The following is a 27,973-nucleotide window of genomic DNA, read 5'->3' on the forward strand; positions in this document are numbered from 1 at the left end:
AGGGGGCAAGGGCTGGACTCCACCCCAATACACACACACACACACACACACACACACGCATTCACACACACCAGACCAGGCCTAAGGGCCAGCCAGCCAAGAGCACAGGCAACAGGCCACAGAGGTGTCTCACAGCCCAGCACTCCCCTCTCCTGCCCCCATCCCTGCCTCCCTCCTCTTCTGCTGTGCCCAGCCCCCACCCTGACCCAGTCCTCACTCTGCACAGAGACAAAGAATTTGAGGATGTGCCGGCAGCCAAGTGACAGGCCATCAGTCTCTACCCAGACACCCTCTTCACAGCTCTAGCCCCAGCCCGGATGCCACCCCACCCGCTGGTCACCCCCACACTGGCCAGGAAGGGAGGTGGCCTGGGAAGGGGCTGCGGGGGAAGGCACGGAGTCCGGAAGCCCAGAGGAACAGTCTTCAACCTGTGAATCCGGCCGCGCCTGGCCCCACAGCCTCCCTGCTCCTGCGCATCCCAGTGCACGGCTGACCCCAGCCTTCGAGGGACCCAGGGTCTCTGTGTGGCCATTGCCATGAGTGGCTCCTGTGGAAAAGCCCAGTGGCACCTCCAGGCGCTGGGCAGACGCCAGATGCAGTGGCTTTGGACAAGGGGCCAAAGTTTAAAACCGGGCTCTGCCACTTCCTCGAGTTGCTTGGATGACCTCGAGCAAGTCTGCAAACTTCTTTGTGCCTCAGTTTCCTCATCTGTAAGGAAGAGCTATTTAACTTACTTGGCACTCATTCGGCATTTGGTGCTTGGTAAATGATAGGACGAGAAAGAGTTCAAAGGAAGGGACACCCCTCCCAGCCAGATTTAGCCCCAGAGCCCAGAGCCCAGACATATGTTCCAGAGTTTTCACTCAAGAGAAACCCTTGCCAGGCCTCCACCCGCTGGAGGCAACGGAGTTTCTAAGCAAAACTCACATGAGCTTGTCTTTCCTGAGAAATGGTCCCTTTCCAAGCTCTGTGCGACCCTTTCTTATGGCCTATGTGCTTTCAGGGCCATCAGGGGGCCCCATCTGGGAGGTGGGCTACTCTGCCCACTTATCCGGGCAGAACCTGAAGCCTAGAGGGTCCAAGCCTCTTCCCCAAGTTTCCTCCCAGCTGGGAAGAAAAGGAGACAGGACTTGAATCCAAGCCTTGAAGCACTGAGACTAGCACTCCCTGTCCCTGCTCCCACTCCTCGGCTGCCTTGGTGGGGATGGGCCTCCAGGTGGGGCACACCGTGGCTGCTCCCAGTCCAGCCCCCCGAGCTGCCAGGTCAGCAGTGTAACCAGTCGCTGCCCCTTCTGCCGGGTGCTAGACTGAGTGTGACTGAGGAAGAAGGTGGCCTAAATTCAGTTCATCGGGAAGCGTAGGTTCTGAGACCCTGAGTGAGCATCAAAGCTCAGGCCTGTTGAGGGAGGGAGGATTGGGGGGGTCAGAGGGAACCAGGTCTCTGAGGAGGTGGAGAGACCTAGAGGCGTGGGCTTCCTTGGGAAAGCCACTCTGTGGATCCCACCTTGTCCCCAACCTCCTCCCTCTTGGGGGCTTTACTTCTGTATCAGTTATCCACGCAACACGGAGCAGAAGGAGCTCAGAGGGTTACTAGCTGTGTGACCTCCAGAAAGCCACTCAACTGCTCTGAGCATTAGCTTCCTTATCTATGAGCTGAGAATAGCATCCTAACAAGAATTGCTACCCTGTGCCCACCGCACTGCTCTAGCCCTAGCACCTAGCGCAGGGCCTCGCACATAGTGTTTGACAAAAGGCTGTTGAGTGAGTGAACAAATGAATGGGAAGGGCTGACGCAAAAGAACGCAGAGGAAAAAGGCTTTCCCTGACCCGTGAGGTTGCCCTCTCCCTACCCTAGCGCCCCAACACACCCCTGCATACTCGTCCCACCCATTCTTGGGGGGGGTGGGCTCTGGAGTCTGGAGCTGTGCTGTCCCACGCAGTAGCCACGGGCCACATGTGGCTACTGAGCACGAGACTTGTGGACAGTCCAAATTGAGGCACGTTGTACAAGTGGAATACTCACGGGTTTTTGAAGACTTTGTACCCCCCAAAAAAGGAATGTAAAATATCTTTTAATAATTTTATATTGATAACCTATTGAAATGCTAATATTGTGGACATAGGGAGTTAAATAAAATGTGTTATTAAAACTAACTTCACCTGCCTCTGCTTGCTTTTTTAATGTGCTACTAGAAAATGTAAAATGACACGTGGCTCACACCTGTGGCCTGTGCTATATTTCCACTGGACAGCAGAGGTCTGGAAGATGCTGCAGACCCCAGCCTCCGAGGGGCCAGGTAAGGACGCTGGACATTCAGTTTTAATGATCCTAAGACCCCTCCTGATGCACTCAGGTCCAGTACGCAGCATGTGTTATCTGCCTCAGTTTCCCCTATCCGGCCCTCCAGTTCTTTCTGGCCTCAGCGTCCTGCATCTCTTCTGGACTCACCCCACAGCCTCATACCTGAGCTAGAGAGGCACCTGCACTGGGCCACACCCACCAACTCAGAAGTTCTCGGGGGCCTCAGGCTTGTGTCCCCATCTGACCGGCTCAACCTTGACCCAACCAGTCCTCTCACCTTCTACACCGCACTCTGCCCTCGCACTTCCCTCCTTCCTTTCTGCCACTCAGGTCTGGGCCTCACTCATTCACTCAGCAAACACCCCCTGAGCAGCTGTGTGTGCCCCCGGCTCTCTTCTTGGTGCTTGATAAACCTCAGTGAGCAACGCAAACAAACTCCTCTGCTCTTGTGAGCTGATGGCCTAGCGGGGAGGACAGACAGTAAACAACAAACCTTAAAACATGTAAATGGTATGTTAGAAGGTATAAATGCTGATGGGAGAAAAAAAAATAGAACCAGGTAAGGAAGACCAGCATCCACTCTGGTCCCGCTGCCTTCGATCAGGCCCTGTGACCCATCCTCTGTGGGCTGCTGGAGGGAACTCAGGTCCAGCCATGCTCTCTCCCTGCTTCAAAGCCCTCGCCAGCTTCCCAGTGCCCCCAGGTGAAGGCCCAAGCTCCTCAGCCTGGCATGCACTCCCCCCCATGTGGCCCTGTCAACTTCATCCCTTGCCCAGCAGGTCCCTGCCACGCTCGCTAGCGCCACCCTACGTTTCTCTCTGCCGAGGACACCCTTCTCGGATTCCTACGTTCCTTGCCTTATTCTCATCCTTAGAGGCTCCTCTCCCTGTCAGGAAGCTTTGCGCCCAGCAAATGTGGATCCCCGCATCCTAGGCCTGTGTGTGTGCTCCGGCTACACGCCTGCTGCTGCCATGGCTCACACACGTGTGTGCAGATTCTCTGCGAGCAGGCATGCCGCATTCCCATGTGGCCTCCCCCTCGGAGAGGCCCAGCCAGGCACCGGGGCTGCCCAGGTATGTCTGACTTCCTAAAGCCTCAGCGGGAACAGGCGCTGCGACTCAGGAAGTCGCCATGGCAACCGCCAGGCCCTTGTGCCATCTCCTGCAATCAGCGCTGGGACCCAGCCACCCGCTGGGCTTCCTGGAGATTTGTTCCCTATGATGCAAGGCTGTGGGGAGGGGGTACAGGGAGCCTACTGACTGCCCCCTCCTGTCCTCGCCTGTCCCCCCTCTCCCCACCCAGCACGGCGGGGCTGCCAGGCTGGGACAGTGTGGTATTTGGGAAAGAGCGCCCCCAGACTGGAAGTAGGCATTGGAGTTCTGGCCCCAAATAAGCCACTGACACCTTGTGTGGCTTTGGGTAGATCCCTTCCTCTCTCCGCACCTCCATTTCCTCATCTGTGAGCTGCCTCCCTTTCAGGGTCTCTCTGGGGTCTGAGGCAATGATGTGGCACATATTAGGTGCTCAACTAATGTTGTCATGGAAACTGAAGGTCTAAAACAAGCCTTTGCCTTTGCACCGTTTCAGGGCATGCTGCCATCTGTCAGTCTGCAACAGCCCTTGAGGTGGATTTGTTAATGTCAGTTTGACAGAAGAGGAGCCCAGGGCAGAGAGAAGGGCCATCGTCACCAGCTCCAGACGGTTGGAGGAGGCTGGAGCTGGGGAGCCCCGGGGAAAGGCTGTCTTGCAGGGATGCCACTTGGAACTGTCCTTTCTCTGCCAGCACAGACAGGTGACCCTGCCTCCTTTCTACTTCCTGACAAGAGTCTTGCCCTTATCTTCAGGCTGGAGCTGAGCAGTGGAGAGGGGGCCGCCCAAATCCCAGGGCCCTCCTCAATGGAAAGTGCCCTGGATTGGGGGGCAGCAGGCCTGGCTGTGTGACCTGGGGGGAAGGCCACCGGCCATGTCTGGGCCTGGCTTACCTGATGCTCTAGATACATAAGCCAGATGACCCCAGGGAGCATCCTGCTTGGCCCGGGCTGTGGGTCCTAGTCTGGATCAAGACAAGCTCAGGAGCCCTTGCAACCCTGGGCTTCGGCGACCTGTGAGTTTGCCAAATGCCACAGCCCAGGCTCTCCCACCGGCTGATGGGCCTTGCTTCATGCATGCTCTCAGAGAGACTGGACACAGAACATCTTTGTTCTCCCGGCTCTTCCAGAGCCTTGAGTTTCTTAATTATGAAGACACAGTGTCTATTTCACCCTCAATTCTTGCCAGAAAAATCACCCAAGGGAGTGAAAAGGCACCTTGCGCTCACCACAAGCTTCACGCACCCTTTCATGCCCATGACCGCATTGAATCCTCACAACCACCCTGCAAAATGGACCTCACTGCCTGTATCTCACAGATGAGGAAATGAAGGCTCAGAGAAGTGGAGTGATTTGCTCAAGGTCACACAGCTAATAAGTGGCTGAGCCAAGATTTGAACCCAGGCCTCTCTGATCCCCGAGCCCAATAGAAAGACCATCCTGGATTTCTGCTTTACCTCAGTGACAGCTCTGCTGCCTGGGACTCCTCTTCCTCCTCTTTCTGGGGCCCTAAGTGCTGCCATGGCACCCCTTCCTCCTCATCCAGGCAGGAAAGGTGCTTAGACTCAGAATTGCAGAGGCAGAAGAGCTCTCTGAGATGCCCCAGACCAGCCCCACCTAACCGGTTCTGCCTCTATACAGATGGGGAAACTGAGGCCAGGCTTGGGACCCAGAATTAAAGGTGCAGCCTCCTATCCAACCACAGGGCATGGTGGAGGGTGCGTCCCACCCAACAGGACAGCAGGGGCTCCAGGCTCGCAGAAAGAGGGAGGTTGGTGGAGCCCTGAAGATATGTCCTGGGGCAGACAGGGCTGCTGCTCGGCGTGAAGGTTGGAATTGGACTTGCAGAGAGGAGAGGGAGCGGGCCAGGCTCGAGGGTGGGGGTTGGGTGGCCTGGCCTGGTCAAGCCAAGGGGTCAGGCAGCCTTGGCCAGCCTCCCATCTCCAGCCCCAGGGCGAGTGCGTGAGGTGGAGCTGAAACATTCAAGCAGCTTCCTCCCCTTTGTTGGGAGTGATGTCGCCCATTTCCTGGATGTCCAAGAACCGCTTCAAACAATAGCACTGTCAGGAAGCCAGGAAGGGGCTGCTGCCCTGTGCCTGGTCCTGCCCCATCCCTCCCCACCTCCTGAGACCTGGCTGGGCCATCCTTTACGCTTATCGCTCTGGGACTGATGCCTCACGCTGCCACCAGCCAGCTATGTCCCTGTGGGCAGGCCACCTAACTCGTCTGGGCCCCAGCTCCCATCTAGAACTTGGGGAACACAGCCTTACCTGGCAGAACTGGTAGGCTTGAAAAACGCGATGTGACAATTTCCATGATCCAGAGTCAACTCACATTTTCCAAATGCCTGCTAGGTGTCAAGCATTTCCATGATACCTTGAGACTGATTAAGACTTAAGCTTTGGAATCAGAGAAAATTGGTTTTAAATCCCAGTTCTGCCACCTACTATAGCTGTGTGACCCGGGATGATGACATAACCTTTCTGAGCTTCTTTCTTCACTTGCAAAATGGGAGTAACAAGAATACCTATTTCTCGAAGTCATGGTGAGAAATAAACGGCCAATAAACGTCAAACACTTGGCACGGTGCCTGGCACAGATGTCAGCAACTGTTAGTGTTTCCTCGATGGGCTTCCACAGTCCTGCTTTCATCTTTGCTCGCATCGTCCCTGCCCCCAAGCCCTTCCTTTCTAACAGTTGTGCGCATCCAGCTCTGCTCGGCTTTTTAATATCTACTTGCAGCCCTGCGGGTGGTCCAGGGTGAGGGAGTCGGAAGTCTGGGCTCAGTCCTGATTTCACTAGTACCTGGACCTTTCCCATCTTTGGGCCCCGGTTTTCTCATGTGTGAAGCGAAGGGAATTTATTGGTCTCTAAGGGCCCCGCAATTCTGATGCTCCATGAGTCAGTCCAGTGCTTGACTCCCGACACCGGCCGTGCCAATGAGCCGGAGCCCACACCGGGCACGAGGGGGCGTCTGCATCCTCAGCTCACCAGCCGCGGGGATCCTCCCCAAAGAGGAGGTCTCCACAACTGGTTCAAGCTGTCTGCGGGCTTCGGAGCTGGGTGGTTGCTTTTGTCAAGCAACATGGCCTTTTCATTAACGCCATTGTCCGCCAATTAGCCCGCTGCTGACTCACGGGGAGCACCGGGCGGGGGGCCGTTTGTTCAGGGGGTCTGTGGCTGGGGCGCTGTGCTCTGTCAGCTGCCCCCTCCCCTGGGGCTCCTCCGCCTGTGTAGCTCGTCTCACAGTCCACTGCTGGGTGCACCTGTCAACTGGAGGGGGTCCCATTTGTGGCACGCCTACTTGGTGCTAGGCAAGGTACAATCATCTTGTTACTGAATGAACACAACCACCCAGAAGGGAAGCACTGCTGTTATCCTCGTTTCTCAGAGGAGGAAACTAAGCCGCAGAGAAGCGAAATGTGCTTCTCAAGTCCACAGAGGACAGAGCCACCTCATCAGCCACCAGACAGAGGGGCCACTTGGACCGTGTTTGCCAGGTAAGCTTAGAGCTGTGTGGTCCTGGGCAAGTCACTTCACACTCCATTTTCTCTCCTGTATCGCCTCAGACTTCCGACACCAGCCGTCCAATTTACCAAGAGTGGAGCAGTGAGCTAGGTTTTGCAACCAGCCTTGGGTTTTAATTCTGCTTCTGCCAGAGATAAACTACACACAGTCCCTGCCTTGAGAAGCTCATATCAAGAAAAGGAGGTCGAGCAATAAACAAATAATCACCATATAATTTGACATGCAAGAAAGCCGTATCTCCTAGAAATTTCCCATGTCAATATAGTCACTTCAGTACTTTTAATGGCTGCTCAGGGGGGCATTGTGTGGCTCTATTGCAACTCACTCAACTGTTCTGCTACTGATGGACACTTAGGTTTTCTCTCCCTCTCTGTCTTCATTTTTTACAAACAACGCTACCATGAACATTCTCATACACATTTTAGGTACTTCAATCTGTGCTGTTGTAGTAAAAAATTTTTACAGGTGTGGAATGCTACATACATTTTATATTTTGATAGATGCAGCAAATTGCCTTCCAAACATAATGTATCAATGTACCAATTTATATTCCTACCAGGAGGACAGGAGAGTATGCATTTCCCCACCCCTGGGTCAATACTTGATACTATCAACTTTGTACACGTTTGCTGAACTAATAAAATGGCATCTCGTTGTGGTTTTAATTTGCATTATTCTGGTTGCCATTGGGGTTAAACATCTTTTCAGATGTTTATTGGCCATTCTGATTTTCTCTTCTGCAAATCACCTGTTCATAGCCTTTGTAGCTATTTCTATTAGGGTGTTTATCTCCCAACTTTCAGCTTCAGTTCTGTCTCAAGTTTTTGATCCCACTCCTGCCCTTTTGGCTTCTGATGCTCAGGTCTCCTCCCCAGCTCTGCTCCCCACTCCGGTAGCTTAATCTTCCCAATCCAGCCCTCCGCACAGCACCAGCCGCCAGTTCCAGCCAGCCTGAATCCAGGAGGGCAGGGAAATTCAAATGGAGCTCGGCCCATTCAAAAGGCAGTTTGAGTAGGGGATGATCTGCAAAAGGTTTCTCTTTTAACTTCTAAGATCAAAGCCTTCATAATAACCCTCTAAACAAACTCAGCTTGAAACTACAATAAAGTTACATGAAACAATTTCTAATGAGGGAAATGGATGACAAAAATCTCTGAATCTTTTCCATATCTTGTCCTTCAAACACCAGTGTGAGTGATCTATTTCAAACAAAGGCCCAAAATGCCCTTCACATTTTAATGAAATTACCAGAATGAACTGCCCCGGTGATTAGATCTACTTCAAGAAAATCACCAAAATTCCAGTTTGCCCCAACAAGTCGGCTAATAGAGAAATTGTGTTTTGTATAATTCTTGACATGGAAAAAAGCCTAGATGCCATCTTGGTCCAGTTCTTTGTTTTACAGCTAAAGAAACTGGCTCAGAGGGGAAAGTGGCTTTTGCCAAGGCCACGTAGCAAGATCAGAGGTAGAGCCCAGCACAGCGTCCCAGCCTCCTCTTCCTCTTTGCCTGGCTGTCCATTACACAGATATGTAAGAAAAAAATGCTAAAAGACTTTCTGGAAAGTTCTTTGGTTTGCTTTCACCACTGGGAACCTCAGATCGTTAGAAACAACCACAGCAACCCAAGAGTGCTGCATGTTCAACAATCAAATAAACACATAAAGCCTTTAAATCAAGCTACACTCACATCACATAATACCTTAGTTTCAGATGGCAAGTGAGAGGAACGTTATTATCATTTTCTTTTTAGCGTCAACTCTTCCACCAGAGCAGCAGAATTGATTAAAACAAGGCTTCCAGAAAGGGCATGCCTGCTTAATTTGCATCCAACCCTCAAATTAAAGGAATACCGGCATGCAATTATATTTCTTATTACCATAGCCTAATTTGACCTTTTATGCATCCATTCTCTCTTCAGTTCACAGACAGCATTTTTCTCTGAGACTGTGACAGGGATTTCTGGGCTTTTTTTTTTTCTTCCTTTTTTATGAAAAACAAAAACAAAAAGCCTGAGAGTCCCTTTTATCCTAATCGTTAAGGTAGAATTTCAAGCCTCCCTTTGAATAGAAAATACCCTTGTGTTTATCCTGCACAGAGTGATACACATTTGCTGGTTAACCAGGCTACTGTCTTTTGGAGAGGTGATGGCCCTGTAACATTCATTCAACAAACGGTTACCAAGCGCTGATGCATATCAGCTACGGCCAACCAGGTGCAGTTCTTGCTCATAAGGAGTAGCATAGTGGTAACGTTCAAGATGCTCTTGAATACAGAGAAGACATGGGTCCCTGGGGAGGGGATGCAGAGGGACACGTCACAAAGGAGACAAAATTTGAGCTGCATCTCGAGGGAAGGGTCCACCAAGAAGAGGTGAGGGGAGACCTTGAGCAGAGGATAGGGCAGAAGGAAAGGCACAGATGTGTGACAGGCACAGAGGAGGGTGCAACGTGGATAGAGTGTGGTGGACCTGGTGGGAGATGAAGCTGGAGCACTCGAAGTCAGACTGCGGAGCCTGTCACATCACGGTGTTTAGACTTTACCCAGCAGACTGTGGAGACGCCTAGGGCGGGAAATGTCCCCATCCGGATACAGTTGGGGTAAATAAGCTGCAGCCTGCACCAGGCTTTACAACAAAGACACACTCCAGACAGACGAGGTTCCTCTCTGTTCCTGAGGCGCAGTGAGCCCTACCTGCCTCAGGGTTTTGCCCCTGCTGTTCCCGCAGACTGAGACACTCTTCCACGTCAGCTCTTGCACCTCCTCCCTCCAGGAGGAAGCCCAACACCACTTCCTCTGAGGTTCCTGCCATGGCCTCTCTTCCCAAACACAGCCTCACCCCAGCCATTCACGATCACATTTACCCCGTTTAGTTCCTTCTTGGGACTTTTCACAACTCGAAATCATCTTGTCTCTGTATTTACCTGTTTCTTCCCTCCATGAGAGCGGGGCATCCGTCTTCTTCATTACTCATGCCTAGAATGGCAGCTAGCACATAGCAGGCTGCAAAACGAATGTTGAGTAAATGAATTAACTAATTAATTAATTTCCAGAGTTCTAGCTACAACTACACCCCCTTTTCTCCTACTGAACAAGCATATATGAGTATAGGTGAGCAAAACTGATATTACTTACTACAAAATCTGTATGTCCAAGCCATACCTCAGACCAATTAAATCAGAATCTCTGGGGACGGGATCCAGACGTCAGTATTTCAAGGTCCCCAGGTGATTCCAATGTGCATCCAAGGCTGAGAAGCTGATGCCTCTGAAGGACAAGAGCACGGCCATTGGACTCAGATAAACTTTGTTTCCTAGATCTGCCAATTTTTATATATGAAACCCAGGGTGTTTTGTTTAACCACTCCTTAATCTCTTGAAACTGTTCTAATTTGCTTTTTAGAAGTAAATAAATTTGCAAATTTCAATATCTTAAACAAATTACTTGTGACACACATTACAAACAATCAAGACACACAAAGACATCACAACCCCAAACTGAGACCTTCTACGTGGTAGAGCAATTTTTTAAAGCCCAAGTATGTCGTGATCCATTTCAGGGCATAAGAATACATCCTTTATAATACCCAGAGCATTTCAGCTAGGATTTGATACCTACAAAGATGGCAATTTAACCTCAAAGAGTTCCTCCTATTTCTACATAGAAGAAATCTGTTTATTTGTGGTTTTGTAGCAGGAAGGAGGTTTGGAAGTTCTTTGGAAAGATAAACCTGGTGTATAGTTAATCATCGCCTGGATGTCTGTCATGTACTGGAGACTAGGATATAGAAATATAAATAACATAGCAGTCCAGCTCTTGCAGCACTGAAAACAGGGGCGGTGAGACACAGCAAGGGTAGGACAGCTGCTACTCAAATACAGTGTTACAGCAATGCTACCATTTATCAACACTGCACTATGCGTTGCATGTGTATAACTCATTACATACCCATAGCCATCCCAGAGACGGGTACGATTATTGCCCTTCCCCCATTTTACAGACGAGGAATATAAGGGATAGAATGGTTAAGTAACTTGCCTAGGGTCACACTGCCATTAAACAGCAGAGCCTGGATTCCCACCCAGACATCCCAACTCCAGAACCCTGGTGCTCAACCATCACACTATATTGTGTCATGGGAACAAACAGGCAGGAAAGACCACTTCTGGCTGTAGGAAGGGGACGCTTCCTGGGAAAGACGGCATTAGTGTTTGCCTTGAGAGATGAGTAGACTTTCAAGAGGCAGAGATAGCGGAAGGGTTGTTTCTCGGCAAGGGGATAACATTGGTGAAGACTTGGAAATTGGAAAGCACTCTTGAGGAATGACATTTTGTAAAGTATGGGGGACATAATAAGGAGAAGTAAGATAATGGTGGGGGAAATGGGCTAGGCTAGCGCCAGATTATGGAGTGTAAGAATGCCAGTAAGGATTTTGGCTTTAGTTAGCAGACATTTGGGAGCCACTGAAGGTTTTTGAGCAGCAGAGGCACATGAAGCAAGCTAGAGGATGGAGTGGAGAGGGAGAGGGTGATAGGAGACCAATCAGGAAGTGGTTTAATCCAGGCAAGAGGAACAAAAACAGCCTAGGAGAGTGACAGTAAGATAAAAGAGGAAGTAGCAAATGTGAGAGATTATAGAAGAAACTCAACAGGACTTGGTGCTGGGCTGGACTTGGAGAGGAGTGAGCGGAAGGCGTCTAAGATGCATCTCATGTTTTGACACTGGGAGAATGGAGACACCATGAACTCCGATAGGGAAGACAGGAACAGGCTTGGCAGAGGAAAGAGGGCAGATAAATTTCCTTCGGGAATGTAAGGAATTAGTCTCATTATTCTCAGCAGGAAGATTTTCTGACTATTATTTGAAGCCCTGCTCAGGGATCCTTCACACTAACTGCTTTCCAATTGTTCTGTGACCTTTTACCTACTGAAATTGAGAAATGCATTTGTTGTGAGAGATTTAAGAAATTATCATCTTTAATTACTTAGACCCTTCTGTCCTAGAAGGCTATGATGTTGTGTGTTTCCACACAGGAAAGCCACAAGTTCACTTCTTTGTTCAAGGAATCCAAAGCAAGGTGCAAAAGGAGGAAGGCAAGAACTGCTGCCCAACTTGGGCAAAAGTTAAAACATCTTAGAATTGAATTTGAAGCCATTAACAGTTCAAGACATGTTGCTATAATTCTAAAGAGGCCAATTAACACGTGGGGAGTGAACCATGCTAGACACCGAAGCAGGATCGCTTGATCAGACATAAATCTTGCAGTCAAAATGACAGTATGGCTTATTCTCTTGTCACCCAATGTGTGGCCCCATGGACACACAGCCTTAGCACCAATAAACAGCTTATCAGAAACCTCAGACCTATTGAATCAGAATTATTTTAATAAGATTACAGGTGATTCACATACACCAGTTTATTTTGAGATGGGCTTTGGAATCAGGTGTATCTGGTTTTTAATCTCAGCCACTTACTACTTACTAGCACTTTACCTCCTGGATCTACTTCCTCATATATAAAATCAATCTGTGGTCCTACACCTCGGTTCCACACTAGAATAGCCTGGGAACTTTCAAAAATTCCATGCCCAGTCCATACCACAGACCAAGTAAATCAGAATCTCTGGGGGTGGGATCCAGACATCAAGATTTAAAGGTCCACAGGTGAATCCATTGTGCATTCAAGGCTGAGGCCACTGACAGCTTTGAAGGACAAGAGTGCGGCCACTGGAACCAATCTTCATTTGTACCCTGTGTCTACCACTTATCACGAGGCTGGGGCTTCTTCTCAGCTTTAGTTCCTTCATCTGTGAAATGAGTATGACATATAATAGTGTCTCTTTCAAAGGGCTCTGAGCACTGAAGGAGCTGACACATGTAAAGCACTTGGCACAATGCACAGTGCTCAATGAATATTTATTATTTATTCAAGGCCTAGCTTCCTTTGCAGAGGATCCTAGGAAACATGTGGCTTGAAGTATCACATAAACGCCAATCTGCAGCCATGCTCAGAGTACTTGGCCATCAAGAGGTTAATGGATTTTGCTCCAGCTATTTAAAACATGCAAGAACCTAATCTTTTTCTTCATTAAATCGGAGAATCTGAGGCAAAGGTGGCTGGCAAGGAACTTTTGCAGAACAGGTGAGAGTAAGTTTCACCCAAAATGCTTCCGACTGTGGAGTCAGCATGGGGTGGGGAGAGGGCAGGGCAGGTCACACAATGCTTTTTCTTTGAACAACTGCCCTAACGAGTCAGGCATCAGACCCTGCGCCTCATCTGCCTAGTGCCTCACAGCGATCTCCCCACTTAGAGAATCTACAATGGGAGTTGAAGGGGCCTTTAGAAAGACTCTCATCCAACTTCTTTATTTTTTAGAGCTCTGCCAAGGGGAAACCAAGGCCCAGGGAGTTGAGATAATTTATGCAGGGTCATATGCAATTTAAAGCCACAACCAGAAGGCATAAAGTTACTCATGAAATGTACAGGAAACAGCCTAGTAGTGAAAAAGGAATTGAATGAAAGAGGAAAAAAAGACATAATAGTGCTTTGAACCAAAGAGCTTTACAAACACTTGCGGCTTTAACCTGCCCAGGAGGTAGATAAGCATGTGCACTTTAGTGTGTCCTCAAATTCAACCTCTCACAAGAGGTTAAGGAACACACCCAAGGTTGGAACTGACACTCAGACCTCCAGACTTCCTGGCTTTGGAACTGGGAGCTCAGCCTCCACCTCCCTTGTCTATCAGGAAAAACATCTGGGTTATAATGCTTGAGGATGGGATATCAAGGGGAAGTGGTGGAAGTTCGGTTCTTTAAGAAACTTTGAGCCAGACTGCACAAGACCCAGCCAGGAGCCCCTCCCGGGCCGAGTCAGAGGCTCTAATGTTTCTCTCACTTCTCTCCTGGAGGCTTTCCTTGTATGACCTTTAGGGAAATCTATTTGCCTGAGATGCTGCACAGGAGGAAAGAGTTGAGACTTCAGAATGTGTGAATGTAGACACACCCGAAGGGCCGTCTCAGGTAACAAAGCCTTTCCCTTACGCAGTCATTTCTCCGTGATCCAACGTGGCTCCCCCGCCACACTGGTGAGTGCCTACTGAAAGCAAGGCGAGGGCAACAGGCAGGACTGTAAGAAGAAAAAGCAAAGGGAAGTCATCTTTCAAGGCCAAAAGGTCACATAAAACATAATAAAATACAACTGTTTCCTTTAAAATTTTTAATGGACAGGAAATGGTATAGAATAACTGCCAAGTCACATAAATTAACTTTTTTGTTAACGTTTGTGATCCTGGAAAGAACACACTATCGGCCAATGCAAACTGCACGGGCGTTTCCATCAGTCGTCGTCTGGGCGCGTGACTGAGGGTGGGCCACGGACTCATCTTCACTTGGTCCAGAAAAAAAAGCGGCTGCCATGTCTGGCAGGCTTCAGATCTTCCTTGATCTCAGGGTTGGGCTCTGGTCTCGGTCTTGAGCGATAGGGATTCTCTGGTAAAGGTCGGTCTGTTTTCACCTTGGTGACCTGGGAAGAGTGAAGGAGGAGGAAGCAAAGTTGGAAGTTAGGCTGGAGGAGTCCGTGACCGCAAACTTGCCTCCTGGTGTCTCCTCTCTGCTCCTGCCGCCCCAAGAGCTCCCTGACTTAAAGCCCCAGAAAGTCACGTTCAGACTCATTCATCTTGAATAAACACTCAGGACAGCCTACTTCATGTCACTCCACGTGACAGAAGCTAAAGATACAGAAGGGAACAAGATACCCACTGTCCTCAAGGGGTTCATAGTCTAGTGACGGAAATAGACAAGAACGTCAATCAAGATTTCCTAATTACCATGTTACCTAATGACCACGATGGAGACATGAACTGCATGTTACACGAGCAAGGACTCTGCACATCTAACCCATCCTGAAGGCTAGTGGCTTGGACTATTTCTGAAGAGGAACATTTAGCTTAATCTTGAAGTTTGAGCGGAGCTAGCCAGGAAGATGAGGGAGGAAAAGACATTCCAAGTAAACAGACAGTACATATGAAGACAGAGAGGCGTGTCTCTTGAATGGCCGAAGCGAAGGCTGCATGAAGAATGGAGGGAGATGAAACACCTAACCAAGCTCTTATTAGAAGTGACGCTGAGCACATTATTCCACTCTGTTTGCACATTCCTGGGAGGCCATTCTGCAGGGATTCACTGAGGTCCCCTCACTAATAGTGGAAGAACTAGTACACAAAGCCAGATCTGCCTACTCCAAAGCCTGTGCTTTCCAAAACCACACTACACTGGTAGACAGGGGCCAGATGATAAAGGCCTTTGAATGATATGCAAACCACATCTGTAGGCCAGAAGGAACAGAAGCTAGCCTGGAGAGGTGAGACTAGAAGTGGGGAGCTGAGCCAACAGGCCAGGAGAGATGAGTACCGAACTGCAACAGGGAGAGAGACAGAAGACAGTTGCACTCACATTATCCCCTGATGGTCACAAAGATCTCAATCAGAAAGCCAGCAAAAATTGTCCTCATTTTGGCCGGGCGCGGTGGCTCACGCCTGTAATCCTAGCACTCTGGGAGGCCGAGGTGGGCGGATCGTTTGAGCTCAGGAGTTCGAGACCAGCCTGAGCAAGAGCGAGACCCCACCTCTACTAAAAATAGAAAGAAATTATATGGACAGCTAAAAATATATATAGAAAAAATTAGCCGGGCATGGTGGCGCATGCCTGTAGTCCCAGCTACTCGGGAGGCTGAGACAGGAGGATCACTTGAGCTCAGGAGTTTGAGGTTGCTGTGAGCTAGGCTGACGCCACGGCACTCACTCTAGCCTGGGCAACAGAGTGAGACTCTGTCTCAAAAAAAAAAAAAAAAAAAATTGTCCTCATTTTAAAGATAAAGAAACAGGCCCAGATAAGTGGGAAGACAAAGGCCATAGTTATCAACAGTCTTCTGTTACTCTAAGCCATCCCATATAATAGGACCAGATTCATCTTCCTAACTGTATGAATTCAGAGACCATTTATTGTGAACAGAGCTTTCAGGTACACAATCACACAATTACTATTATAATCACCCTATGAGGCATCATCATCTCTAGTTCACAGATGAAGACCAGGGAAGGTGACTTGCCTCAGGTAAAAACACAGAGTAATGTCAGAGCTAGCGCTGGAGCCCAAGTATTCCAGTCCAGAGTGGCTTTTTGTTTATTTGCTTTTGAAACAGCTTTCCCATCTCCCTGCCATGATTAGAGATCACTAAAGGTTCCTTAATGCTTGACAGTAATTCCTAATGCCTTTGGCTGATATCTGAAGCTCCTTTAAGGAATTCAAGATATTTATGAAATAAATCTAGAAAACAGTTTCTCAAATTTGGCAGTAATTAAGGACCCCTTTCGATGACAAATTTTTAAGGAAAGAACAGAAAAGCAACCTCCTCTTCTGCACCATTGCCCAAAAAGAAAAGGAGCAGAGGGATGTGGTCAAACTAAATATCAGGTAAGTGACTTTGGGCAGCCTACTTATCCTTCAACTTCCTGTCTATAAAATGGGGCTATTAGTAGCTCACAGAGTTATTGGGATGAAGTAGGATAATATACATAAAATACCTGATGTATAGTAGGTACTCTATAAAATTATTTTGCTATTATCAGGATGATGGAATTATGGGTGAGAGAAAGCAATTCTGCCTAGGAAAGTCAGGAATTTCAAAGACAGACAAGACATCTGAGCCGAGAGTGGACGAGTAAGAATTCGCCAGGGGAATATAGGAGGGAAGGGTAATCCAGTGGGAAGAGAATGCAAAAGTGAATAAAGCTAAAATTTAGGCTTCATGCAGCTAATAATCACATTTCTAGAAAGAGACTGGCTACTGAATTTAAATATAACTAAAACAATAATCCTCTTAAAGAAATACAGTTTTGAAAAGAGTTAGGACAACAATACTTTTTTATTTTACAGGGTTTTTAGAAAATATATTCATACAAAGATTCAGGAATAAATATCCTTTCTTAGTAGCATGACTCATTAATTCTCTTTTCATGAGAGTCAGAAATGAGAACAGGTAGTTTTATTTGTTACATGTATAAGTTCCACCACTTTCCAACTTAGAATCATCACCTTTAAAATAATTTGTTCAGTGTTTCAGAAGAAGATATCTGAAGTAAAGATAATCATGCCAGACACACACACAAAAAACATGCTAAGCCATTTCTCTCTTATGACACCAAGCTTATGTATTAACAGACGCTATACACAAAAAGAAGGGAACTAATGTTAACTGTGGACCTATGTGCCCAAATACTATGCTAGGGATTCACATAGGCTCTCTAAAGGCAACCTCACAGAAAAATACAGATTATTCCTGGCCCCATTTTATAGATGCAATAGGACAGGAAATATAAGGCAATTTGTTCAAGATCCCATAGCAATTAAGTAGTGGAACCAAAATTCAAATCTACTATCTGTCTCTATTCAAACCTGAATTTTTCTCAACACCTTTCTACTACCTGTGCTGCCCCAGAGGCAGTGGAGAGTGCTGAGGCTCAGGAAGCACAGATGGGTCAGATCACAAAGGGCCTGCATGCCGTGATATGGAGGAGATGCTTTAACTTGCAAGCAATGGGAAATTACTGTAAGGTTTTTAAAAAGAAAGCAATAACATGATTTATATTCCACACAGACTACTCCTATCATGAAGCTATAACTTTATCCTAAATTCTTCAATCAGAGAATGCACTGTCTTCTAAAGCCCAAATTGATCCACCCTCTTCTCCCAGAAATTCACATAGCCCAAGGTAACTCCACACTGAGAATAAGATAACACAGTAAGGATGGTGAGAGGATGCAAAAAATATTCCAGGAGATGCTAATCTATAGGAAGTGATGACTATACAGGTTAAGAAAGAATAGGGAGTGTAGAATAAAGACATTCAGGTTTCCAGCTCTGATGTTTCAAGAGATGGTGATGTCACAACTAAGATAAGAAATACAGAAGAAAGAGTAGCAAAACACTTTTTAAAATACAGGCATGTTCCTTTTAAATCTTAGATATGTTCCCAAATATTGCCACATAACCGCGATCCTATTTCTCCACTGAATTCCACAATAACCTCAATGATGTTTTCAATTGACAGTGTTTCACTAGCACTTTTGTTTATCCTCCTCTACTCCCTTCTGCTCTCCTATTAGCTAATTAACCAAAAACAAATCTATATATGTGGGAAGATGTATTTAAAGAAATATTTCTACTAAAAAAAAAAAACCCTCCCATCTGGATTGTATGTAAGTACTACCTAATCAATCTGGTAAATTTGGAGTTAGCATATCTGTATTCAGAGACCCTCTTCTGACCACCTCCTGCCTTTACCCGAGCCCTGAGTCAGAGTGAGGCTTCTAGTAGGAGTCTTTTTTACCTTTGACAGTTCTCCCAGGTCAGGCCGCACCCAGCCCAGTTTGTCCAGCACACACTCGTCAAACTTTGCCTGCTGTTTGCGACAGTAACGAAATAACTGCTGGCCGGAATAATCGATGCAGGTCCAATATTCTGTAAAAGGCTCTGCACAGTGACGCTTTATCTGCCTGGAATAGAAGGCTAGGTTAGGGGCAGCTCTTTGCAAAACCATGAAAAAAACAGAAAAGTGGGGAAAAAATAGGTACAGATCTCAAATACACAGCCTTGTTTTTTGAAAGGTTTGGCAGTGAATACTCTAACCTCACTTATGAGACAACTTCAGTGTTCTCAAGTTGAGAACCGATAAATAAACAAAAAAGATTTCTGAGGAAAAAAAAATCTAATGTTCTTATGCAGCAAGCAGAAAAGAGTACAGCCTAAGGCACCTGTATTTTACTCCTCACCTTGGGGCTTATTTATCTTTTTCTTTAGATCCAATTGTAAAGAGTGTCAACTTAGCAAATTTAGAAGAGAAGGAGGCATGATCAGAGATGGGCATGCTGATACAATGGCAAACAAGGAGACAGAATTATAAAAAGCAAACACACAAACTAACAAGCAGAAGATCCTGGGATCAGTGTAACTGCCCTCCACTCCTCAAAAGCTCAAGGTCCTCATTCTAGTAATTCACTGAACAAAAATAGAAATTAATCCTTGTTATCAAGAAGAAAGTTAAATTACATTTGGTGCTCTCTGTTAAGAAGCAGGGTAGTATGTAATTCATTTTGTGGCCATCAAAAAATGGCTGGGGAAAATGTAACTTTTGTGTATAAAAGGGATAAGCTTTAGATATTTTGAAAAACTCCCCTTATCATTCAACCCTGCTAGTAATAAAATAAATGCAAATTCAAGCAAGAATAAAACACCATCATTTTATGTAAAAGCCATATTTGAGGCAGTGGAAGAAATTCAGAGCACCTCCTTCCCCCAAACGAATAACAATTATCAAGTGCTTACTTGCCATACTCCAGGAATCTCTCAACACATGAATCTTGTTTAACATGTCTCAGGAGGGAAGAATCTCAGAGATGGTCTAAAGATGTACGTAGTGAAAAATCTGCTCTCCATTCCTGCCTGACAGCCACTCAGTTCCCCACCTGGGAGTCCACCAATGTCACCAGTTTCCCAGGGACCCCTTCCAGTTACTATAAGCATAACCTGCACCCACCTAACCTCTTGAAAATCTCCCTGGCAGAAAGCTACCACTTCCAGTGGGAGTTCTGTATTCCTCCAAAATGCTGCGGCAGAAGGGATGCAAACCACTACTCTAGTGATAAAGACTCCTGTTCAGGACCTTGTCACCCACACCTAGCAGCCAATTATCTACTAATGTCTACAAGAAACAACTGTTAGCAGTGAGAAATTCCTCTCATGGAGGCAGTTAGGGACCTTGGGAATTTGTGAAATGCAAACACTTCCCCCTTAAAATGTACTACCTCTGCTTTGCCAAAGTTCTCTTAGAAAATAAGAAAAAAAATATTTTTATTTTTAGAGAGGGGGTCTCAACTCCTGGCCTCAAGCGACCCTCCCACCTCAGCCTCCCGAGCAAGTGGAATTATAGGCGTGAACCACCAAGCCCAGCAGAAAATAAATTTTTTTAAATAAATAAGCAAACAGATTCAATCCTACTAGCAATCAAATCAATGTAAATTCAAGCATAACAAAATACCATTTGCACCTACCAAATATTTAAATAATATGCATATCAGAAAACAGTGCTGAGGACAGCATAAATTGACCCAACTTAAAAAAAAAAAAAAAAAGGCAATCAAGTTCAAGGGCCACAAATAATGTTTAAAGCCTTTTATAGAATAATCTCATTGCTAGGAAATGTGTGCCAAAAATTAATTAAAAGATGAAAAATCTATACGCAAAGGTAACCACTGCACATTTATCAAAAAAAAAAAAAAATCAAAATCTAGTGAATGCCTGCTAACAACAATCAACAATGATGTTCAATGAGAATTGGTCAGGTATATTATAGTTGGTTTATCCACTAATGGAATATTATATAGCCATTAAAAACTGATGATCATGAAGACTATACAGCAACTTGAAAGAATGTTTCCAATAGTTTCAAGTGAATAATGAATTTTTAATGTATACATGCAATAATTATAACCAAAAAAATATCTTCTCACGGAGACAAAGACAGCGAAGCAAGAAAGAAGGAAAGCAGCTACTGTGATAAGGTATTTGATTTTTTCCTCAAACGTCATTGTAGTGGACATCTGTGGTTTTTGCCTAGCCAGCATTCATTCCCTATTCTTCTATAACATTCTTCTAATTTTCCTTTGGGGAACAACCCTCCCTGTCTCTCAGCAATGTGGTTTGGATGAAGCTAAGTCTACTCCCTACTCAGGCCTGACCAATCAGAGCATTTTATCTCCTGAAGCACAACTGGTTCAATGACATGCATACAAGGTCAGCCAGCCAGGACAATCAGATTCAGTCCAGGAACCTCTGCTCACTTCTGGAGAAACAGCACTCTTTGTCTAGGTGTGCTAAACAGGTAAAATAGCAGCTGGAAGTGGTTGGTGGCCATTCTTACTAGGGGAGAGCAAAGGGGAGAGTCTCTTTGAAAATGAGGTCAACAGAGAAAAAGCAAAACTAAGAGATTGTGGGAAGAAGAGGAGAGACAAAAAGATATAAGTAGCTGTGAAATTATTTAAGCCCTTGAATCTAAGCCTGCCTAATGCCAGGCCTATTTCTGGACTTTACAGCTACAAGAGCCAATTCCCTTTAAATGGAGTTTCTATATCCCTTTTAATAGAGTTTTTACTAATATGATTGTTAACACATTTTTCTACAATTACACAATTTAGATTTTTTTTCTTAAGTATCAAGCACAGTGGTCTACCTAAAACCTGACTCTGAACACACTTTTCTTTCCATCGTCAGTCACCATGTTCTACAGTGAACCCGGCGAATGCCGGCTGACAAGCACCGTGCGGAGTTGTTTTTATGCGCCTTTTCATATTTTTTGCAGCAATACTGTATAAGATAGGTATTATTTTACAATTTAGAAATTAAGATTCATGGAGATTAAAGAACTTGCCAGATAATAAAAACAAATAAAAATAAAAACAAAACCATTGATTGTTTGCCTTGGTCTATCTGATTTCAAAGTCTATGCACTTCCTATTAAAATTATCCTTCCACTTTATTAGCTGGATGTTCACTTATTCATTTAAGAATATCTTGATATTTCAACCAGGTAGGCACTGATATCGAAAGATTCTTACCTAAAGAATTCCAAAGCACACTGGTTGACCAGCTTGCCTTCGTCTAAACACCGCCTGGGATCCTTCTCTTCCCAGCGGCAGAGCATGAACTCCTTGTTGGGCTTGTCACACTGAGCTCCATAGTGATGGGCTGCAGCTTTAAGCACAGCAGAACTGACCTTCACCTGGGAAAGGGAAGATGGAAGAGAGACCACAGACTGTGAGCCAGAAGATTGCTTTCTCAACTTTACCTCATGCTGGTCAAAACAGAGAACACAAAGATGGCACTGTTCTGACTTTACCAAGAATATTAAAGACTGGGGGCTGTCATAATAATTCTTTATGATCTACAGTGCTTTAGAGATCGTGAAACTCTTTCATATATATTGTTTTCTTCACCTTTACAATAATATCATTAAGTTTATATTATTACTCCCATTTGAGAGATGAAGAAATGGTAGCCCTATGGCCGGGCGCGGTGGCTCACGCCTGTAATCCTAGCACTCTGGGAGGCCGAGGCGGGTGGATCGCTCAAGGTCAGGAGTTCGAGACCAGCCTGAGCAAGAGCGAGACCCCGTCTCTACTAAAAATAGAAAGAAATTATATGGACAACTAAAAATATATATATATATATAGAAAAATTAGCCGGGCATAGTGGCGCATGCCTGTAGTCCCAGCTACTCGGGAGGCTGAGGCAGGAGGATCACTTAAGCCCAGGAATTTGAGGTTGCTGTGAGCTAGGCTGACGCCATGGCACTCACTCTAGCCTGGGCAACAAAGTGAGACTCTGTCTCAAAAAAAAAAAAAAAAAAAAAAAAAAAAAATGGTAGCCCTAATAGAATCTTTAGATATTCATGGTAGAGAAAATGGCTCTGAAGGAAAATAGAGGCTTCTGGGATGTAGGGGGAGGAACCAACTCTGGGGAGCTTTGCTCAGTTTCTGCTCCAGGAATACAATTAATAGTATAAGGATACAGAAAATTCCCAGAGGACTAGAGAATCACAGAAGATGAGAGACTGGAAGGGATAAGGAAGCACATGTAGAAAGCAAATTATTTTAATCATAAAGTACTAAAACCTACAAATTTTAAAAAATCATAACTTAAAGCATATCCAAGGTTGCCGACCCTGTAACTACGCCCAGCAGTCTCCCTCACTCACATTCCAGTACGTTTTCTTGAGAAGAAACATGGTATAGTTGCAGTTAGCTCATAGAGGACTGCAAACAGTCCTGGGCCTATCTAATAGCTGCTGCAGCAAGGGTCCTGCTAGCCTCTTTTCTGCACCAACACCACCACGTTTTAATGACTGTAACTTAACAGAACATTTTGTCACCTGGGAGAACCATCCTCCTCATCCTTCCTTTTCAAAATTGTCTTAGCTATTCTTTCAGATGAATGCTGGCCCCAATTTAATGTGCATTTGAATTGCATTGAATTTAGTTATATATTAAATTAGGAGGCAATGGGCACTTCTATAATGGATCTCTGCTCAAATTTCATGTCCCCAGAGAGCCTTTCCCTAATCATCTTATATAAACTATCATCAGCAGTCACTCACGTGATCTACACGTGACCATTAGAATATAAGCTCCAAGAGGGCAAGGATTTTGTTTTCAACAGAGCTCTAATACTGCAAAGATCTGAGCACCCACTCTTTGCCAGGCAATTAGGACACAACAGTTACAAAAGAGATACCAATACATGAATTATACCCTCTCATCCAGAATATTGCATTTCTCTCCATTCATTCATTCAGGTCATTCTTGTCCTTCAGTTAAAATCATAGTTTCTTTCATATAGGAACCTTGCACGTTTCTTTTTTCACGTTTCTTATTTATTCCTCAGTATTTTAGCATTTCTGATACTACATAAATAGGATATTTTTGTTTATTAGATTTTCAAACTGTTACTGCTTGTACACTGCATATTCTCTCTAGCCATCTTACTGAACTCTTATAGTTCTGATACAAAACTCAAGAGAATTAACAGAAAAACTAAACTACCATTTACAAAGAGAAACTGTTTTCCTTCCTTTCTGTTATTTATTATCTTTTTTCTTCTTATTCTCTTTTCCAATCTTATTGCTCTGACCAAATCCTCCAGGATAATTCAGATAAACAGCAATGACAGTAGCAACCTTGCCGTTTAATAAACTTTAAAGCATAGTTTGGTAGGATATTTGCTGTTGGCATCTGGGATGTAATAGTTGTTTGGATATTCCTTGCTAAGGGATTTTCCTTCCAATCCTAATTGGTTTTTCTTTACTGTTGTTTTCTCTACCAGGAAAAACTGAAATTTTAAGCTTTTTATTAATCTATAAAGGTAATATAGAGCATTAACAGATTATCTAAAACGGACCCACTGTATTTCTAGAATAATACCTAGCCTATCATAGTGTATTATGTTTTAATACACTACTGCATTTGACTTGCAAAATTAAGGATTTTTATATGAGAATGGTCTATTTTTTATGCACTTTACACAGCTAGGTTAAGTTACTAATAAGATAAAATGCAAGGAAATATGAAGGGAGTAATTCATCTACACACAATAGAAGAGAATAAATTTATAACTATGTCTATTCATGTTACAATTTTACAATTATCAAAGCATAGGTAAAGTTATAATGTAAGTGAAATTTGCCATGATGATTCTAATAAATTTACGTTAAAAATCTGTAAAGTTTTTTACATTAAAGTTTTTGAAAAGAATTTATTCAATTGAGGGGTACACATTTGCTTGCTTTATTACCTATAAACAGCTAGGAGAATAGAAATCAACAAACTTATTTTAAAGCTTAACATGTTTTAAAAATTAAGTTAGCTATATTGATTTCCTTATCAAATGCCTTGAAATATCTTTAAATGGCCAATTATTCAAATGCCCATGGCTACCGTGCTCCAAAAAGCCTGCAGCATTATTTGTTTTACTTCCCTACAAATGTGAAGGTTTTAATCAAAATGAACATGTACACCCATGTCGCTGAGCACGTAAAACACTACCCCTGTCACAGGGAAATCAAGGATGAGAACCACTCATTGAATCTATTTCCTAACCGATGAAAGAAAGAGATGTACTCGAGAGGGTACAGTGGGTCAGCAGCAACCCCAGAACTGGAACACAGAGATTGTGACCTCCAATCAGGCCTTCCCCCTTCACGTCACCATCACTGAGGTGGCAAAGAACTTGAGATGTCACCATATCCCCTCACCTGCTTCTTCACTAAGACTGATGAATTCCAACAGAAACAACATCCTTTCACAGCTGCTTACCGTGAATACCCTCTCAAATTCATTCAGCTCTCTTTGTCTCAAAGAACACCGAATTCAACATCCTTCCTCATTTATTCTCACAACAGTCTCACTGCACAGCAGGATTATAGTCTGCAGGTGCTGCAAGCGAGACAGAGAAAGTCACAATCTATAGCCACTCAATCTCCTAGTCCTGTTGTTGCTTCCTTAAACTATGTCTGCACCTCTTTTTATAGTAACTAATTTATACCATGCCTTTATATTTTCCTTAACTTATGTAAAATGGAGAATGATACCTATTTTATAGAACTGTTATGAGGATTAAATTAGTTAATACATTAAAAAATAACAGTACCTAGCACAGAGTACATCATAAATATTAGCTATTATTTTTATTTTTACTCAAAATTATCAGTGTGCCCAAGGAGTTTCCAGCCCAAAACTTCTAACTACTTTTTCAATGGGAATGTGTCATAACTCCTAAGTCAATGAGGTCCAAAATGAGTTTAACTTGCTCCCCAATCCTGCTTTCTTCTCGCTTCCCCAGTCCTATTGTCAGGCTGCAAATCTGACATTGATTCCAGCCTCCAATATCTAATCCATTGCTAAGTCTGATCAATTCTAGATATATTTTTTCTTTCCTCTTTGTAAGCACAGTCACCAATTAGGTTGGGGTCATTAATACCTTCCTCAAATTTTTAACAGCAACTGAGATTAATCTCCCTGCTTTTCTTTTCCTCTCTTCAAACCATTCTTCAGAGCTGCTGGGGTATCTTCCTAATGACAATTCTCATTTTACTCTGCTATTAAATCATAATAGCAACCAAACCCTCAAAGGATTGAGCCTTAACAGCAGAATAAAGCCTGAACTTATCACTGGGTATTCAAAGCCTTCTGGACCCAAACTATCTCGCCAGCCTTCTCCCCCATAACACTTCGAAAAGGGACTATTTGCTGTTCTCTGAAAACACTGAACCCACTATGCCCAGAACCCCTTTTTGGCTGCCTGCATTTTCCCATCTCCTTACCTTTGCTCAGATCTTACCCTCATTTAGAGAGTGCACTCCATCCCCTCCCACAAATGCCATTCTTCAAATGCCATTTAGCCATGTCTTATATTATGCCCCAAAAGTGCTTTCTCTATTCCCTTTATAGCCTCAGATAATTCTATAGCTGGAATCACCTCACCTTACAAATAACTGTGTCTGCAAATGCTAAAATCCACTAATCAAGGTGGCCCACCAGTCACACTTAGATAACCAGATAACTAACCTAGATCTAACTTCAAATCCTCTTTTCTTAAATCACATCTACCCTTCTTTCATAGTATTTAATCATACTTTGTCTTGTATTTTAGTTTATGTAATTATCTGTATCTCAATTCAATAAGGCAAATTTATTCCAGATATAGAACACTTGAATGAAACAGAACCTCAGATGTTTGTTGAACCAAATTAAAATTCCAACAAAAAATACAGCAGTTCAAGATTAACCCAGTGACATGGTGAGGCAAGAAACAAGAGATCAACTGGCTCCATGGTAGCACCCCTCCTTCCACCCCATAGTAAATGTCACTTTATTATCAAGTCCCTGCACATAGCTAATAATTTCCTTATCTGAGGAGAATAATAGTTGCCATTCCCACAGGCATAAAAGAATATTAAGTAATGAAGGTAAAACACTTAACACAGTGCCTGGACAATTTCTGGCACTTAATTCTTAGTCTTGCCTTCCCTCTCCTTTAACATAGCCTCTTCTTTCTACTACCCAGGCCTGCCATCACACTCATCAGCCTTAAAGCCTTCCGCCACTTCCCACGACCTCACTCACAGGATAAAGTCCAGCTGCTTGGTCTGGCCTTGTAGAAGTTGCCTCCAAGCCCTATCTCAGCCCGAGGTACCTCTCCATGCTCAGCACCTGCTGCTTCCTACCAACACTTAGGTCACATCAAACAGCACTCGGCTCCCTACACACACAAGGTTCTGCTAAGCCTTCTTACTCTTTTGAACTTTTGCCCATAACATGGTAGTTGAAAAGCATGGGTTTTAAAATCAGAACTAGGTTCACATTCCAGCTCTACCACTTAGGAGCTATGTGACCTTGGGCAAATCTCAGGGCTTATTCTCTGGGCCTATTTCCTCATCTACAACATGGAAAAGTCAATTTTATTAATATACACACACACACACACGCACACACACATATGTTCTACCTTACAGTGTTGCTGGGAGGAAGTCAATGATTTAATGCATGTAAAGTAATTAGCATCCTGCCTGGCTTCTAGAAAAGGCTTGATCATATTAGCTATAATTAGTAGCATATGTCTTCACTTCTCATAGCACTAACTACATGATACTGTAACTGCCTCTTTCTGTGTCTGTCTCCCCATCAGATTACAAACTCTATGAGAGCAGGGAATATATCTCTTATTTTCCAGTGTATATGCCCCTGGTAATTATTCAAATATCTCTTGAATAAACGAAGACTTTAAATGTGTCCTGTTACCAAACACTTTCCCAAGGCTATGAGCAAATTCACTCTCCAGTATCTCACTCTCCCACGGCCTCCTGGCTCCACTCTAATGCACTCTGCACCGATGACACCACTTTAAGGTCACTGTCTCTCTGTCCCTCACTGTCCCTTGACTGTGAGCACCTAGGACTGTACACTCACTTCGAAGGAAGCTTTGAGGATTAAGCAACGTAAATTAAGTGACCCTGGTTGGTGCTTAGTAAAAAGTATCACTACTATTCACGGAAGAAGCACGTCGCTGTGTGGACAGGGTTCTAGAGCCATTGCCGGATGCGACAGGGTGGTGCGGGGGGGCGACTCCCAAGGCTGTGGAGGGGACGTTCGGGGGTGCCCCGTGCATGTGCTGGAGGGCGAGGGGAGAGAGACCTGGGGCCCAGGGCCCGCCGAGGCGAAGTGGGGCTGGGCCCAGGCCCGGGAAGCTGCAGCCCTATGCCGCGCTTGCCTGTTCTCCAGAAGAGCCTCACCTCCTGCACTTTCAGCTCCTCTAGAGTGGGCAGTTCCACTATCCCCGGCATGACGACTGCAGCCCAGACCCTGACGAGGCGCCGTCAACCACGTCCCCCCGTCTCCTTGAACTCCCCTTTCCACCGCCGGTGAGGCCACGCAGCGTCTGCGCATGCGCAAC

At 45.1% G+C, this 27,973-nt stretch overlaps 1 protein-coding gene across 1 annotated transcript; it reads right to left on the minus strand.

Moving 5' to 3' along the window:
* Nucleotides 1-14,116: 14,116 nt before the first annotated feature.
* On the minus strand, nt 14,117-27,966 carry NDUFA8 (NADH:ubiquinone oxidoreductase subunit A8). Its single transcript, XM_069474618.1, has 4 exons — nt 27,813-27,966; nt 21,586-21,749; nt 18,303-18,468; nt 14,117-14,437 (listed from the first exon to the last, which is right to left on the minus strand). The coding sequence occupies exons 1-4, from the start codon at nt 27,861-27,863 to the stop codon at nt 14,300-14,302; spliced, it is 519 nt and encodes a 172-aa protein (XP_069330719.1). The 5' UTR covers nt 27,864-27,966; the 3' UTR covers nt 14,117-14,299.
* Between the last annotated feature and the right edge of the window lie 7 nt (nt 27,967-27,973).

Source organism: Eulemur rufifrons, chromosome 7, assembly GCF_041146395.1.
Source record: "Eulemur rufifrons isolate Redbay chromosome 7, OSU_ERuf_1, whole genome shotgun sequence".
NCBI classification, from domain to species: Eukaryota; Metazoa; Chordata; class Mammalia; order Primates; family Lemuridae; genus Eulemur; species Eulemur rufifrons.

Bases quoted from the DNA above. Each gene is read 5' to 3' on its own strand.
- NDUFA8 (XM_069474618.1), bottom strand. From the start codon at position 27,863: ATGCCGGGGATAGTGGAACTGCCCACTCTAGAGGAGCTGAAAGTGCAG. The intron at 18,469-21,585 runs GTAAGAATCTTT...CTTCTATTCCAG, and splicing joins TGTGCTTTGGAATTCTTTAG to GCAGATAAAGCGTCACTGTG. The intron at 14,438-18,302 runs GTAAAAAAGACT...CACTCTTCCCAG, and splicing joins ACCTGGGAGAACTGTCAAAG to GTCACCAAGGTGAAAACAGA.